Source organism: Notothenia coriiceps, unplaced genomic scaffold (genome assembly GCF_000735185.1).
Source record: "Notothenia coriiceps isolate Sejong01 unplaced genomic scaffold, NC01 NC01_scaffold00025094, whole genome shotgun sequence".
Taxonomy (NCBI): Eukaryota; Metazoa; Chordata; class Actinopteri; order Perciformes; family Nototheniidae; genus Notothenia; species Notothenia coriiceps.
Genome location: NW_011357795.1, coordinates 136357 through 151521, shown reverse-complemented (window position 1 = coordinate 151521; position 15165 = coordinate 136357). Strand labels below are relative to the sequence as shown.

The following is a 15165-nucleotide window of genomic DNA, read 5'->3' as shown; positions in this document are numbered from 1 at the left end:
CTAAGGTCGGGAACCCATTCTGAAAAATATCAGATTACCGTCCCCACGGGTGTGGAAAAAACCTGACCACTCGATGAAAACTTTACGGTCGAGTGGCTCCAGGATGTTGGTTTTTTGATTTTAGGGGTTTAGCGTTCCCAACGACTTATTGTGCAAAATAAATATTGTACCCTATATGATGTTATCCCGACATTAGATGAGCCTGATATTACTTTGCTAATTAGCTATAAGCCTGATTAATGACATACGGAACGTGTTTAAAGAGTTGCTGCGAGAATAAATTGCGGGAGTGAGAAATCTAAAATCGAACTCCAACAAAATCCGTACTACCTTTGATTGTTACTTTCTGTTATTTCTACTTTATGAACTAAGTTTTTATGTATATAATAATTTAATTGAATTGTTGTAACAAAATGTTTTAATTGTAACGAAAAATAAATTTATTTATTTATTATAAAGTGTAGTTTTCTTGTTGTGATAAAATTGTTTAGCATTAATTTATATCGACTACTGTCTTGACATTTGTCTTATCGATTTGAAATTGTTTTATTCTCCATTGGAGTAATGGAGATTAGTAATTGGGTACAAACATAGTAACTCAAGTTGACACACACGGACGACATAAACTAAAATGTATATGTATGTATAAAGGGTTACGTCCTTAGCTGGCTAATAAGTAACAAGCTAAGCTACCAAGCACACAAACACCTGCGAATGGGATTAACATGTATAATATTATCATTTTAGACTTCTTGGAAGTTCTGTTAGTACATTCAAGCGCACAGCACGACATTTGAGATGTCTGGTATTTGTAACAATATTCCCTAAAAGGCACAATCACCACGAACACGGCTAAAGCTAAAGGGTCAAGTACAGTACTATGACTAACTAACGTTGTAGCCTCTATGGTTGTAGCCAACAGAGTGGACAAGTTGCTGTTAGCTGACAGTGAGGCACACATGTCCATCAAAGTGACCACGCCCTAATTTATGCAAAAACTTTAAGACCTAATATAAATAAAAGGGTCGTGTTAGAAAACAATTCACTCACAGATTCATAATCATGAAGGTGGAATCTAACTATATCGATAATAATATTTATTGCATCCATGGGTAGAAACATGTTTTTTTGTGCTGTAAAGTTGGGCATTTTAACATGGGGGTCTATGGAAATTGCTCCTTTCTGCAGTCAGTCCCTAGCGGCCCATGTATGAACTGCAGTGTGTTGCACTTCAGTATTTGCGTCCCGGCTGTTCCCCAGTGTTTGCCGCTTGGTAAAACACCTTCCACAAATGCATACATTCTTTTTTAACTAAAAATGTTGTGCAAATGTACCCAGATCGAACAAAAATCTGTGAATTAATTAAGTTGATATACGTGTGAATATCTTTCTAACATTTACAACCTTCGATCCGGCCTTTGTGAATCCAGTTTCTGTTTGTAAAAGGGAAATGCATTTGTTGATCTCAATTCTAAGTTTGTAGACAAACTTTCTGCAGGTCCGAATTAAATCTACATTTGTCTCTTGGCCATTTTCAAATAGCAGATAATGGCTTACAAGGTTACCCCGTTTCAAAGTAAAAACGTAAGCATGCAGTGCGGTTACTGCTGTTTTTTGTATATACAGTACATTGGCATTGCGTGCTGATGTCTGAGCCCCCACCTGTTCCTGACTTCCTTGACCAGGGCTTTCTCCTTGTCGTAGGTGAACTCTCCGGAGAACGCTCTGGGGACGTCTGCGAGGTCGGCGTGCGTCGCCACGAGAACGACCGCAAGAGGCTGCTGGGTCCGACCTCCGAAAGCTGCAGAAAGAACATTTCACATTTTATTCAATAACTGTATGAACCAAACACTAGACAATCTGACAGCTGCCAGCAGGTTCAGCAGCCAAACATTCATTCAAGTACTGCACTGAATCATTTTGTGATTGAACGTAAGCATTACTACATTTTAGAAGCAAACATTGTACTTTTAACCCCACTACATTTATGTGAGAACTTTGCAGATTAATAACACAAAATAGAATCAGCAAATACAATTTATTACATTTTTTTTTGCTCACTTTGCACTACTTGCGTAACTTCTTTTAGCCTCTGCTTGAATCTGGTTTCAAATATTGCGTCTAAATTGTGGAGAGCAATTTGTGGATCTATGTTAGGATAAATATGATCTATTTTAAAATGTAGTTTTGATCCACAAAAAAGGTAATTCCCCCTGGACGAATAAAGGATTCCTGATATTCACCGATGTTGTCCTGCGGCAGGCTGAGGGCTTTGAGCAGGTTCAGCCAGTAGGTGATGTGTCCCAGCTGGGTCTCGTACGGCTCCTCCAGAGAGAACAGGACCAGGTGGATTGCCGTGGCGTCGTTGGCCGCAAAGTAGTCGTAGGAGCAGTAATAAACCGGGTTCCCCGAAAACTCCCACACACTGAACTCCCCCACACCTACGGAGAGGGAAATAAGAGACGAGAGCAGCATGTTTATAAAGTTCACTTTTCATCGGGACTTTAGCAGGCCTCCTGCTTACCTCGGTCAATACAGCAAGCAAAGGTTATTTTATTTTTAAAATGTAAATTTGATACACCGAGTAAAAGTACTGTACACGTGTAAAAATGTTAAGAACTTCAGCCTATTTGCATATGTTTTACTTCACTACATGTCAGAGGTTAATATTGTATACCACTACATATATTTACACATTTTCAATGCAGGACTTTAACTTATTGTGGAATATTTGTAAATGTTTACTCCCTCCACTGCTGGTTCTCACCGTGGATGTTGCTGTACTGGATGTCGATGGCCTTTGTAGCTTGGTCGTCAGCTGTGGACAGAGCGTTGTGGACTGGGGAGAACACCTCCAGGACCCCTTTGGTCAGGCTGGGCTCGAACATCATGCTGCGACTCCGCACGCTCACATTCTCACAGCCCGGGTACAGGTTGGAAATGCTCACCGACACTGAACAGAGGAAGAGGGAAAGAACGTGTTAACGGTGTGCAGCGCGGTCAGATTTAGAGAACTTGGAAATCAAGATGTAATGGCCTTTAAAAAAGAACTTGATGCATTACACATTCAAAGAATACATTTGTTTCTGTTTGTCTGTGTCATTTTGTTAAGATTGGTAAAAAAAAAAAACTGTTCATCAGTTGTTTCAATGGACACATTTTGTATCTCATTTTAGATGATATCTTGGTGACATTCAATACAGGTAAATACAAAACGATTTAAATATTTTAAAATGTCTTAAAGGGGCCCTATTATGCTTTTATGGTTTATTATAACCCTGGTCCTTAGCCTATTATGTACAATGTGTTGGAGGCGAGTGTTACATAGTAATGTCACTATGTTATTGAAGTAATCAAAGGGGGACGTTTAAGGCAGGAGAGCAGGGTGTGTGGGAGAAAAACTCTTTTATTTTCAGATATTTCAGATAATTATTATCTGTCGAAAAAATGTCTTCATGAATTTTACTCTCTACTATGATGAAAAGTGATCTGCATCCACTACTGTCAATTTGCAAACACACGGGGGTGCTGTTTACTTGCGAATAAATTCAAGATGCAGGGATTTCGATTTCCTTCACTCTCTGTAGGGCCACACCTACAGTTTGTTGTCTATGGCTTTAAACTACAAATCAAAAACGTATTTTTGGGTATACTCATACAGTTTTATAACCCGACACCATACAAAGTTAATCCTGTAGTCAAAAGATTTCCAGCCATGAGGAACTGGAGCAGCTGGATTTCGACATCAGTGTGTGGTCTCTTGCTAAATCAGGTTGAGGGGGCAGTATGTGTTCATGTTAAGGTCTTGTGAAATTCATAGCACTATTGCATTGGTCACATGACAAAAACAAACAAAAGGAACGCCCCAAAAAGGGAAAAATAAGAAGGCAACGGAAAAGGGTGACTTTTTTTGCAGTACATGAAAAATGGACAGGATCCTAAATTGGTTTTCTGGTTTAATGTCAGGCCGCAGTAATAAGAACATCTGACATCCAGTCGTAGGTTTGGACTTCAGGGATGCAAAGGTGCACATACTGTATGTCTACACCTCTTTTTATGACAGGACTGAATGTCTTACAAGAAAGGTTGATTAATAAGAACATCAAGCTGCATTCACAGTTCTTCTGTCCAGATAATGAATAAAAGTGCCTCTCAAATACCAAAGGCCAGTGATTGATGCAGAGTGCAGAATAGTTTCAGATGTCAAGTGCAGTTTTCTGTCCAGTGGCATCATAAAGTTACAGATATTGATACTAGATGAAGGTAAATATGCATGCATTGGTCACATCTAGACTTTCGACGGGCTGACAGCGACACAAAATGCAAGTTCTAAAAAGAAGCCTTCAATCAGACGAATGGACACCAATTCAACCACTGGTTCAAGCTCAGCTTCTCTGTGTTTCTCTGTGGACTCTCGTCACAGACCGCTGAAGAGTCAATAAAGACCGTCAAGCAGTTCAGCTAGAAGTCAAAGAACGGGATAAAACGCGCTCATTCAACCCCAGATTTCCAGATAGTAAAGACGATGGGATGGGTAACACTACACTGGCTCACGTAGCTGAGCATTACCTCAGTGAGCACCGTGTGTGTGTGTGTGTGTGTGTGTGTGTGTGTGTGTGTGTGTGTGTGTGTGTGTGTGTGTGTGTGTGTGTGTGTGTGTGTGTGTGTGTGGGAGGGAGGGAGGGAGGGCAGATAGAGTGCAGATACAGAGGGATTGAAACAAAGCAAGTGCAAGTGTGTGTTTGTGTGTTTTGTGGACGGCACTAAATATCTNGCAGAAACGCACGTGCAAACTGGGCTCATAGCCGTTTTGGCCTTTTTTTTTTTTTTCCACAAGCAATAAGGAATTCTTGGGCTTTTGTTTTTGGTACCCTTCCTCTGTGGCAAAAACAGGTTGTGCGTCTTTTTTTCAAGATTCAAAATCACTTGCACATTTCGAAAAGGGGAAAAAACCATCTAACTGTTAAGCCCGCAGCCTGGTTTTTCAGGCTCTCAGGCTCGAAATGGAGCGATCCCAGGACAGAATGTACCATATCTTCCCTTCTGAAAGGGTTCTTATAATCTTTTCTCAGGGCAGGGTACGACCTGTTGAGTTGGATGTACGAGTTCAGACAATTTTGATGTTTTTTTTTAAAAGTAAGTTCGGATTGACACGTAAAAATTTAAATTCATTGTGTCCGTCCAAAACTAAACATATACTTTACGAAAACGACACCCGTTGAATGATGGGATGTAGACTAAAAACTTCGGAATCAAAATACAATCAAATACAGTACCCGGATCAGATTGATGCAAACAAGTGAAGGATTTGGACCCTGTTTGTATGAGATGGATTTAGCAAAAACAACCCACTTCTGGGGCATTTGGTGATCTTGACCCTATCTCTGGCCCCCCTTGTTCGTTTTTGCTGATTGACATCTCTTTCTAACCGTGAGCGCGCAAATGGAACCGAGGGGACTCCCACATTCCCTTATTTGGTAATGTTGTGTGTTGAGACCTGCGCATAGACCAAGACCGGAATGCTGCGGATAACTCTGGTGGCTCCATAGCAGCTAGCTTCGACTTCCGATTGTTTTTACATTATAGTGAGATTGATTATGGTTAGTAAGAAAAAATAATAGTTACCAGAAACATTACTCAACCCTATGGATTAACCGGATGGTCAGCCGGCAGGTTTTTCTCCGTTTAATGCCATTGAATCAGATGTTGCAGCTACGGTCCGAGACGATCTCCTCTAAAAGCTAGCGTAAAGGTACGGTGTTGGGCATGTCTGAGTTGCTCCCCTGTCAACGAGTTCGGATGCACTTAGTGATGAGCCTATATATCAGCCTAATAATCTGGGGGAACCTCAGCTTAATCGGATATCTTTGTATGCGCAGCTAACATAAGTTAATAAGGGTATCTTTTATCGTTGAGTTTCTGTGCTAAAGTGGGTCAGCTAAAAAAAAATTACCCGCCGCGGGGGGACCTGGGCGTACAGTGTTAAGTAAAACAGGTGTAGAATGAAAGTATGTCTGAGTTTGTGGTCAGATGCATCATCCCAGTCTCTGACCAGGTGGAAGTCTTAGGTGCGCGTCCACGAGTTCATCGTTTCATGCGACGAGGATGCGTTGCAAAAAAGTCTTCCGTCTCAAACTGTGTTTCATTTGAAAGTCGTCCTGTCACACGGGAGAAGCGCTTGGAAACGTGTAGTACATATGCCGGGACTCGAAAGGGCCGGATTAGTACCTCCAGGGGCGCCCCAGGCACTGAGGCACTCATGGGCTCCCCCCCAAGCCACCGTACCACAGTAGACCCCACGCCTACCCAAGTCCTACCAACATGACCAATATTTAGAATTTTCAGTCAATCTGGCATGTCAAATTGCACACCTATTTGTCAAAAGCAGGGACGGAGCCACATAGTTCAACCAAAGTAGGTCTAGCCTTTTGCCCTTTCAGTCAAAAATCACAAGACAAAGATACAATGGATAAGATCTCAAGACAGTGTATGGCTCAAGAAGACCTAGGTAATATCAATCAAAACCTCAGAACAGCACCCCACTTAATGCCAAAATATGACTGGCTGGCTGTACAAGTACACGAGGAGTTCTATTTGTCACAAACACCGAGAGTTACAAAAGTAAAATATGTAGTGAAATTGTGTGGTTGCTCAAGGGTGGGGCTGTGATTTGGCTATACACCTCCGCCGTGTAGTAATAAAGTTGAGCGCATACATAGTGAGACCTACAGCAGAGACCTACAGTAATTTGACCCTATGGAAAAGCTGTGTTATTTATGGCGAAGAGTGACTGTCATTTAAAACAACGTATGATGAGAGGTTTTGCCCGAGAAAAAAAAATTAAAAGATCTTTTTTTTTATCTTGTCACTGAGGGCCCTCGTTACTCAAGGGCCCCTGGGCACTTGCCCAGGTTGCCCATATGGTTAATCCGGCCTTACCGGGACTGTAAGTGGCGCTGTACTTCCACATGAGACAGCTCGAAAGCGCTGGACACGCTGTATATGTATATGCCGGGCCTGTAGCTGGCGCTGTAACTTCCGCCACAAAATACACCAAAAGCAGCGAAGAAGACCCCGGAGCATGGTTGCCCTTCTGTTTATGCCCCGCAGTGGATTTAGCAACATGTAGTAGTTCATGTAATTCTCCATGTCCACTTGTTGCTGATGGTTGTGGCAGAGGAGCTGTAGATTTTGCACTAACATCTGTAGCATGCATGGTCGAGCTGTAGATTTTGCACTAACATCTGTAGCATGCATGGTCGAGCTGTAGATGTTGTACTAACATCTGTAGCATGGTCAGTCAGTAGCAGTAGCACTAGCAGTAGCTACTGACCATGCTACAGCAGTGAGCAGCAGAGGTGGGGAGAGGCGGGGCTATGGCTTCATCTATCGGGAAATGATTGTATAGAGGCGATTACACAGAGCCGTTTGACCCCCCAGAGCGTTCGTTTGCAAATCTATCCATCTTGGGACCCGTTATCGTTTGTGGGGTCCGTTTCTATCGTTTTGTCACGGCCTCGTGTAAATGAAAGGGCTATACGCAAGAGAAACTATGCGGATCCAACCCGTTTTGTTCTCGTGTAAACGGGGTCTTAATCTTGTGAGGGATTATCCCAGCTTCAGCGGAGCGGGTGGTCACCTACCGGCAGGTTTGGAGTGGACCGGGGAGTTTGGGTGGCGGTTTGTATTGGTCATGCGTGTCCTCTTCCTCCTGAAGAAGCTGCGCAGGATGCCACATTTCAGAGACTCCAACAGAGTGCTCTTCCCGGCTCCGGAGTTTCCGAACAGCTTCAGCTTGATCCTGGGCTGCACGGTCTGAGTGGGCCGCAGCTGCTGGATGTAGCTTAGCTTGTGGTTGTCCTGACCCCCAAATAAGAAGAAAATAAATCATTTAAAACCCACTGACATTTGAGGTCACATTAAGAAACACATTATCTACTGCAGGGGTTCCCAAAGTGGGGGTCGCGATGATTACAAAATTAAAATGGAAAATTAAAATTAAAAAAAAATTATAAAAAAAATTGATTAATCTTTTTAAAAAAAAAATGTATGACAGGGGGTCGCCAGTCTCTGGCGACGTTATTTTGGGGGTCGCGGGCTGAAAAGTTTGGGAACCCCTGATCTACTGTATGACATGGACTCCCACATGTTTTCATATTAAGCAACTCCACACATCTTCAATTTATCCCCTTTTGTTCCACATCGTACTGTGTTTTTGAGAAAAACAGACACACTGTAGCATGATCAAGCTTTTACTTGATACTACAGACTTTTAAAAATGTAATTTGGAGTCAATCCAATATACAACTATACACTCCCATGTGTTCTTAAATCTCAATCTCTACATGTATGGCAGCCATTCCAGTGTCTGTTTGATTCCAACACAGAGAAATGTTGTCAGTAGTTTATAGAAGACACTTTTTAATTTATTTAACTCAAACACATACCTATAAACAGTAAAACCAGAGAAACTAATAATGGGCATAGAGGAACAACAACTGTGTGGGAGAGAAACTCCCTCTGGAGGGAACTTTGGGATTTTAGCCTTTGCAGACCATTTACATGCACAAAAACACATAACACACTACAAGAAAGAGAAACCCAAAAAAACATAATAGGCCCCCTTTAAAATGTAATTGAACCATAACCCTGTACATGACATTAGAAAAATAAAACAGCACACATAGGGGGATCTGTCCGTTGTTTGTTATGCTTGTCACATAGCTGAAATGCAACAGTAACAATAGGTAAGTATAAATCATCCACAGCGATTTATCTATTTTTCTACTTTGAATAACACTCCCTTTTGGGGTTGATCCTCTTAAATATCATTCGGATCAGAACACTAATCTAAGTTTATCCGTGTCAAAAAATAAAACACACTGTATATAAACAACGCAAGCTATTTTCTGTAACTCTGCCAATTCAACAGATAATATTTGTTAACATCAAAGACACTTCTTTTTACCCATGCAATAGATGAGTCATATATCAGAAGTGGCCTCGAACAGTGTGAGTGGTAGCGTGGGATATGAAAAGCACTGCCTACTCCCACCTGGGTCGTGTTAACACATTCAATAAATAAAGTTTTAATTTCATTGTGTGTTCAGTTTGATTCACTAATAGCAGAATACAACTTCGTATACGTTTTTTCTGTAAGTGTCACAGGAAGAGAACAGTCTTTTCTTTTTCATCCCTTGGTTCTTGGGAAGAGAAAATTCGCTCTAAAGCGCCAAAGTGTCTTAATTTAGCCAAGCATATGCACAGGCTGACTTTTTCACAGTTGCTGCTGTCACATTTTCACACAGCAAATCTTCACAGGTTTTCTGGGAAAATGGAAGGGAATTTTTGGCTCTAAGCACGCAAACAAATTGATTGAACTGGTGCAAACAGATAGGGCTTGAGTTCAGTTGCTGACTTTTATATATATGACTTTTTATCTTTAAAAAAATGATATTCCTCTGCGCTTCCCCAAGTGCTCTTCTGAAAGTCTCTAGCAGAATGTCAATCACACCTCTTGTCCAACTAGCCAGAACAGATCAAATATGAATCAACAATCACTTATTGCATTGCCTATCTCTTGCCTCAAATGTTTGCTGTATAGCTGTAACATGAATATATAACCATAAATATGGCCATAGGAAATCTCACTTGAGTTTAACACTAGAATATTTCCAAAAACACAATTTCTATTGAGGTCTCAGGACTGACTACATTAGAATCAATCAACATCACTGGTATCTGATTATTTAAAATTAGAAACCAGTTTCATACTGTTTTATTTTATAATCTATTCTACCCGCTTGTGTTGGGAAAAGTGCTGCTACAAAATGTCTACAAATGGGACGATGCTAGAGTCTGGCACCCCTCTGTTGCAGATGTCGCTGCACTGGTACACAAAAAGAGTGACGAGTATTTGTGAAACTGGGTTTTGAATCATACAGAGTTCTCTCTCCCCCCCATAACATTTCAAGAATACATCTTATATTACCTTTTTAAGCTTTCCCAATAGAGAAACGATGAGTTCATGTTGGTCAGCATGAGCCAAATCCTCTGCTGTCTTTCCATCCTGAGAGAAAAAAAGAAAACGGGATTAACATAGGCACTAGAAATGTTGTGCAACAGATAATGTGTTTTGGTGACATTTCACTTAGGAAGCCTACAAAAGGCAGCACTTATATACAGCCACTAACAAATGATGTAACTAAAAATGATGGATACAAAATGTAATTCCATATATTCTTCAACGTGTAGTCACTTGGCGGCTGACTCCCCACAATGCATCTCAACAGCTTCGGTAATCGTTTCTGATGTGTTATGCTAGTAGCAGCTCATTTAGCCTCAAGAGGAGTTTAAAAAAGGTTCTGTTCAATTAAAGTGACAGCCAGCTAAACTAGCCAACCAGCTTTAACAACACGGCTAACTAAACAACATACTGCGAAGAGTTGCCTGGGATGTTTTCAATGGAAAGTTGATTTCATAATTACTATGACTCGGATTCAAGTTACGGTTTCTCTAGTCTAGAGATACAAAAAACTGATACATAATTTTAGCCATATAAACAGAATTGACTTTGCTCAGTTAAAGTTGAAACAATGTGGAGTTGATCTTTAAGCCTTGACAATTGATTGCAGTAGTGACACACAAATACTCACACTCACAATATGTGCATACTTTCATTCTCTCCATCCAGCTCTACAACTGCCCTAACCTGTTACTCTCGCTCCATTTCCCCCTCCTCACACTGACAGAAACAGCACATTCTCTGTGGGTTTTACGTCTCTTTCAGTCACACGGCCATCTGTCACTGTCCAGCTCTGGCTGCGGCTCCACAGGGACAAACAGCACCGACAGCCTGAAACGCCCACAGAGCGCTGCAGACCGCTGACAATGTTCTACTGAGCTTCTTATGAAAATCATTACTGATTGTTTTATATAGAAAAAAAATTATAAAGAATACTTGCTGAAGACATTTTCTAGATTGACTTCTTCCAAGTCTTAGAATTTCTTAGCCTCTTTCCTCTCTGAAAAGGTCACCTAATATTAGATGTACGGTACTTTTATGATCCCAAAATGGGAAATTGTTTTGTTACTAGCAGCATGTAAACAAGGCATTGCAAAAGAGTTACAAATAAAATCGAAAATAAACAGTTCATAAACAGTAGACAGATATACATCAATGGTAACACTATCAAATGCACATAATAAAATGGACATAATATGTTAGTATGCACTATAATTGACCAACCAACTGCTAAATTAATATAAACACAAGCTACTATTTGAAGTTGCCGTTTTAAATCACAATTTAAAGTACAGTGCGAGTCAAATATGTAGAAATGAATAATCTAGGGTTATCACATGAGAAAAACAGAGTGGAGTCCAGTTAAAAAATAAAAAGAAGCCTGGAGTTAGCCAGAAGTGAGGTGTTTTACACAATGATGGCTAATAGTATGAGAGCACTGACCTATACTTTGTTTGGGTCAGGTACATGTCAGCAATGGGAATGTAAATTAAGTGCAGCTTTAACCCATAGTTGATCACTTTGTGAGACAAACGTGAGAACATTCAAAAGACCCACTCTTACAGATGGCAGGGTGTTACGACTATAACTAGCGCTGCTTGGCGACGGGCAGATGATGTGACCGGCTGGTGTTATGCTGGCCACAATATGAATATCTAAATATGATATCATCTTTAATATCCCTGCTTTATAATATCTATCCTCTAAAAGTGTTGAGTTGATTTATAATAAGCCAGAGCAACAGAGGAAGAAGAGAGGAATGATGACATAAAAGAAGGCGTGCATAACATTCAACATTCCGAAAATATAAAGTAATATAAATAAATATTATATATTGAATTAGACTTCTTGAGTGGTTCTTTCAAGGAAATTGCACTATAAATCAACAAGCACTTATAAACCTGAACAATTGTTTCAAAACGTTTCCGTTGAGCCTATAATTAATATCAATTCGTAATATTTTCAAGTAACATCTGAGGATATCATTGGGAAACCGTGAGGACGGGAAGGACCATCAAACAGGGCTAGCCTTGTAATCTTTCAGTGAACAATGACACAAGTTAAAACAGAGGGATTTATACAAATGGAGCCTTGAGTGTACTCTATCCTCCCTCAGCCGCGCAACAACAAACGCTGCTGACCGCAGGGCCACTGGACCGTATGATGTCAGTATGTGCTTTTGCCAGATTTAACATGCTTAGCACGTCAGCTGTCATACAATATTAAGAACTAGAGAATGCAGAGAGAGAGAGAGAGAAAAAACCCTGAGCGTTACATCTGACAGTGGAGCCAGATACGCATATTTATTTGCCAGATCAGAGTGATATAAGACCGTCACCATAACCATAATAAAGCTGTTAAGAGACAAGGCAATCGTGTGCAGTTTCTGGTTTCGAAAATGTATTACACAAAGAAATACAAAACGAAGATGTTATGGTGCGGCATTAAAACAGACACATTGGGTCATTTAATTTCTTTGGACCAATGATGAGGAAAGAAGTGTTTTGTCAACTTCTAGGGACATTTAAGGCGAAGCTCAGGATTCAATAGTTTAAAGCAATTCCAGAATCAAAAATACTTTTAAGGATTAATCCCAAGGAGGTAGATATCTTAGAGAAGAAGAAAGTGCAGCTGAGAATCAGGACAGCGGTGCTAATAATGAATTCCTGCAGATTAAACCCAGTTGAAGTTAAAAAGCAGCTTTTTTACTTTATTAAGGGGGGGGGGGGGGGAAGCAAAGTCGTGCTCTGCTGATCAAGCAGGAAATGATATCTCCCCAACAAATAAGCAATTATCTAAACAAATAGAGAGTAACATTCTCTGTTTGTAGACTGTCATGGATGTTGTTTTTCCATTTTGGTCGACCATGAGAGAAGATCCCAGAGGAAACATTATCAAATCTATCATGGTGGTAAATGCTCTCTACATGCATAGTTATTGACTTGTGAATGGGAAATTCACAACACACACACACACACACACACACACACACACCTCATTTGTAGAGGAATAAAATCAAGAGAAAGAGACAAGAAATTAGTCCTCGAGATAAACTCATTACGACTGTTGATGAGTCGTTCATTGGATAAAAACCTATTCAACTTCCTGTCAGATTGAAATCTAATGGCGTCAGCGCTTCCTGAACAATAGGTAGAGACACACGGTGGATTCACTTTAACTGTAATTCGCCTGTATTCCCTTTAACTGACATTTTTTGCGATTGTTTTACAAGCAAATCAAAAGCTCATTGAAGCGGCTTCAGTGACGGGAACACCTTTCATTCTGATTAACGGTCGCACGTCACATGAAAGGTCCGCATTTCAATCCATTTCTGCCTTTCTTCATATCCTCTGGAGACTGCTTCAAGGTAGAAAACCCAGATCTTTACACTTACTTGAAAGGATATGTGTGCATAGAGACCCTGCGTGCTCTGATGTCTGAGGAACAAAGCATCTTTAGAGGGGGAACCTGCATTTCTGGATGATTTCAAGATGTAATTCTCCCTCCTCTTCCTCCCTGTTTGAGATCCCTGGCCTTTCACCTGACCCCAGGCCCTGGATTTGGGGGGGGGGTTAAAGTGTAATCCTGGTCCTGTGACCACAAAGGCTTTTGGCCCCCGAGGGCCACGCACCGGCCACATTTTCTGAATTGCAAAGTTATCCCTCAGCAAGCGGACCTTAAGGGAAAGCTTCACATGTGCAGGACGCTTCCTTTAATCCTTGAATCGCTTTAGATTCAGCTTCAGAGACTTTCAGGAGGGCTTGCCTCTGAATTCATGTTTCATTAAATGCTAACTACAACATGTGTTTACTGCATTTATCATTGATAATCAACCGTACATTTGTATTAATATAATACACAAATAAAAGTGAGTTCTTTATTATTTCAATTGAATTGTTTTAACAATATTTTCATTATTGGTTTTATTTTCTATAATTATTTTTACTGTTATTACTTTTTACTTTTAACTTTCATTATTTCCCTTACCATTTTACCCTTTAATTTGTATTAACTGTATTTACTTTTATTCAAGGGAAATTGATATATTTTGTATTTAATCATTTATTTTAATATAATTGTCATGGCGTTGTTCTTGTGTGTCGTTCATTGCATTCAGTTATGAAGGACGAAACATTTCAGGTGCAGAAAATATATAATACAAATCTCACCGAGTGTTTCAGTCGAGTTATTTGGGGACAGGATTAAACCTTCCGCAGCGTCACAGAGAGCAGACTTCCCTCGTGAACGCCTCGGTCCAAAGCAGTTTACATCAATCTATTAACAAGAGTAATTGTCACGCAGTGGCGGCATTACAGCGACACATATTTGACTCCATTCAGAGGCTGATATCTGGCTGCTAGTGTACCGCTAATTGCTCGCTTAAGTAATCCATTAAGGAGTGTTTCTACAACAGCTTGCATGCTCCATTATCATTAGTTTCATTCTGCGGGAACTTAACAAACCTTTCTAACGGCCCTGAGCGCCTCTTTGCATTCAACCTAAAGAAGCATTTTAGAGAGGAGCCGCTTCACGAGATATACAGAGAGAGAGAAGAAGAAGTGAAGCGAGAGGAGGACGCCTCCCCCATCTTCCCAGGAGAAACATAACTGTTGAAATTCTCCTTATTTTGTTCATATAGGATGTTTGTTTAGTTGACATTCCACAGCAACAACTTAAAGTCAAGTTTTTGATTGAAATAAGTATGAAATTGGCTAATTCTGTATAAAAAAACTGATTTTAATTGAGTGAAAATAAGGTTTTATGAGTTCATATTAGAGTGAAATAACTGAGTCGTCTAAGCTCGTTCTTATTTGGTTAATATTACGTTTTAAGAGTTAATATTGAACTTAAGTGCTGGTTAAAAAGGGAGAGAAACGTCCAATCATTACACAAAACTGCACCTCAAGACCAAGCGGTTGTTTGTTTATTGATCTTTTGTTTTATATAACGTTGTGGTTTTTATCTTTATTTAAGTAGAAGCTTTAAAAAACCTCATGCTAACAACAACATTCAAATAAAAAACAGATTTTTATTCGGTTCAAATGAAGTTTTAAGAGTTATAATTGGACTTAAAAGCTGGTTAAAAAGGGGGCAACTTCAGAAGATAGATATATAGAGAATAACTGAAGCGAGAGGTTTAA

The 15165-nt window shown here is 40.1% G+C and overlaps 1 protein-coding gene across 1 annotated transcript in view; it reads right to left on the bottom strand.

Moving 5' to 3' along the window:
- dapk1 (death-associated protein kinase 1) overlaps positions 1 to 15165 on the bottom strand; it is a 57191-nt gene that overhangs the window by 12062 nt on the left and 29964 nt on the right. Inside the window, exons 15-19 of the mRNA XM_010783408.1 lie at positions 9992 to 10069; positions 7644 to 7860; positions 2768 to 2953; positions 2244 to 2441; positions 1663 to 1801 (exon numbers count right to left, since the gene is read on the bottom strand). Coding sequence (XP_010781710.1) covers positions 1663 to 1801; positions 2244 to 2441; positions 2768 to 2953; positions 7644 to 7860; positions 9992 to 10069 — 818 coding nt within the window. The remainder of the gene's footprint in view (positions 1 to 1662; positions 1802 to 2243; positions 2442 to 2767; positions 2954 to 7643; positions 7861 to 9991; positions 10070 to 15165) is intronic.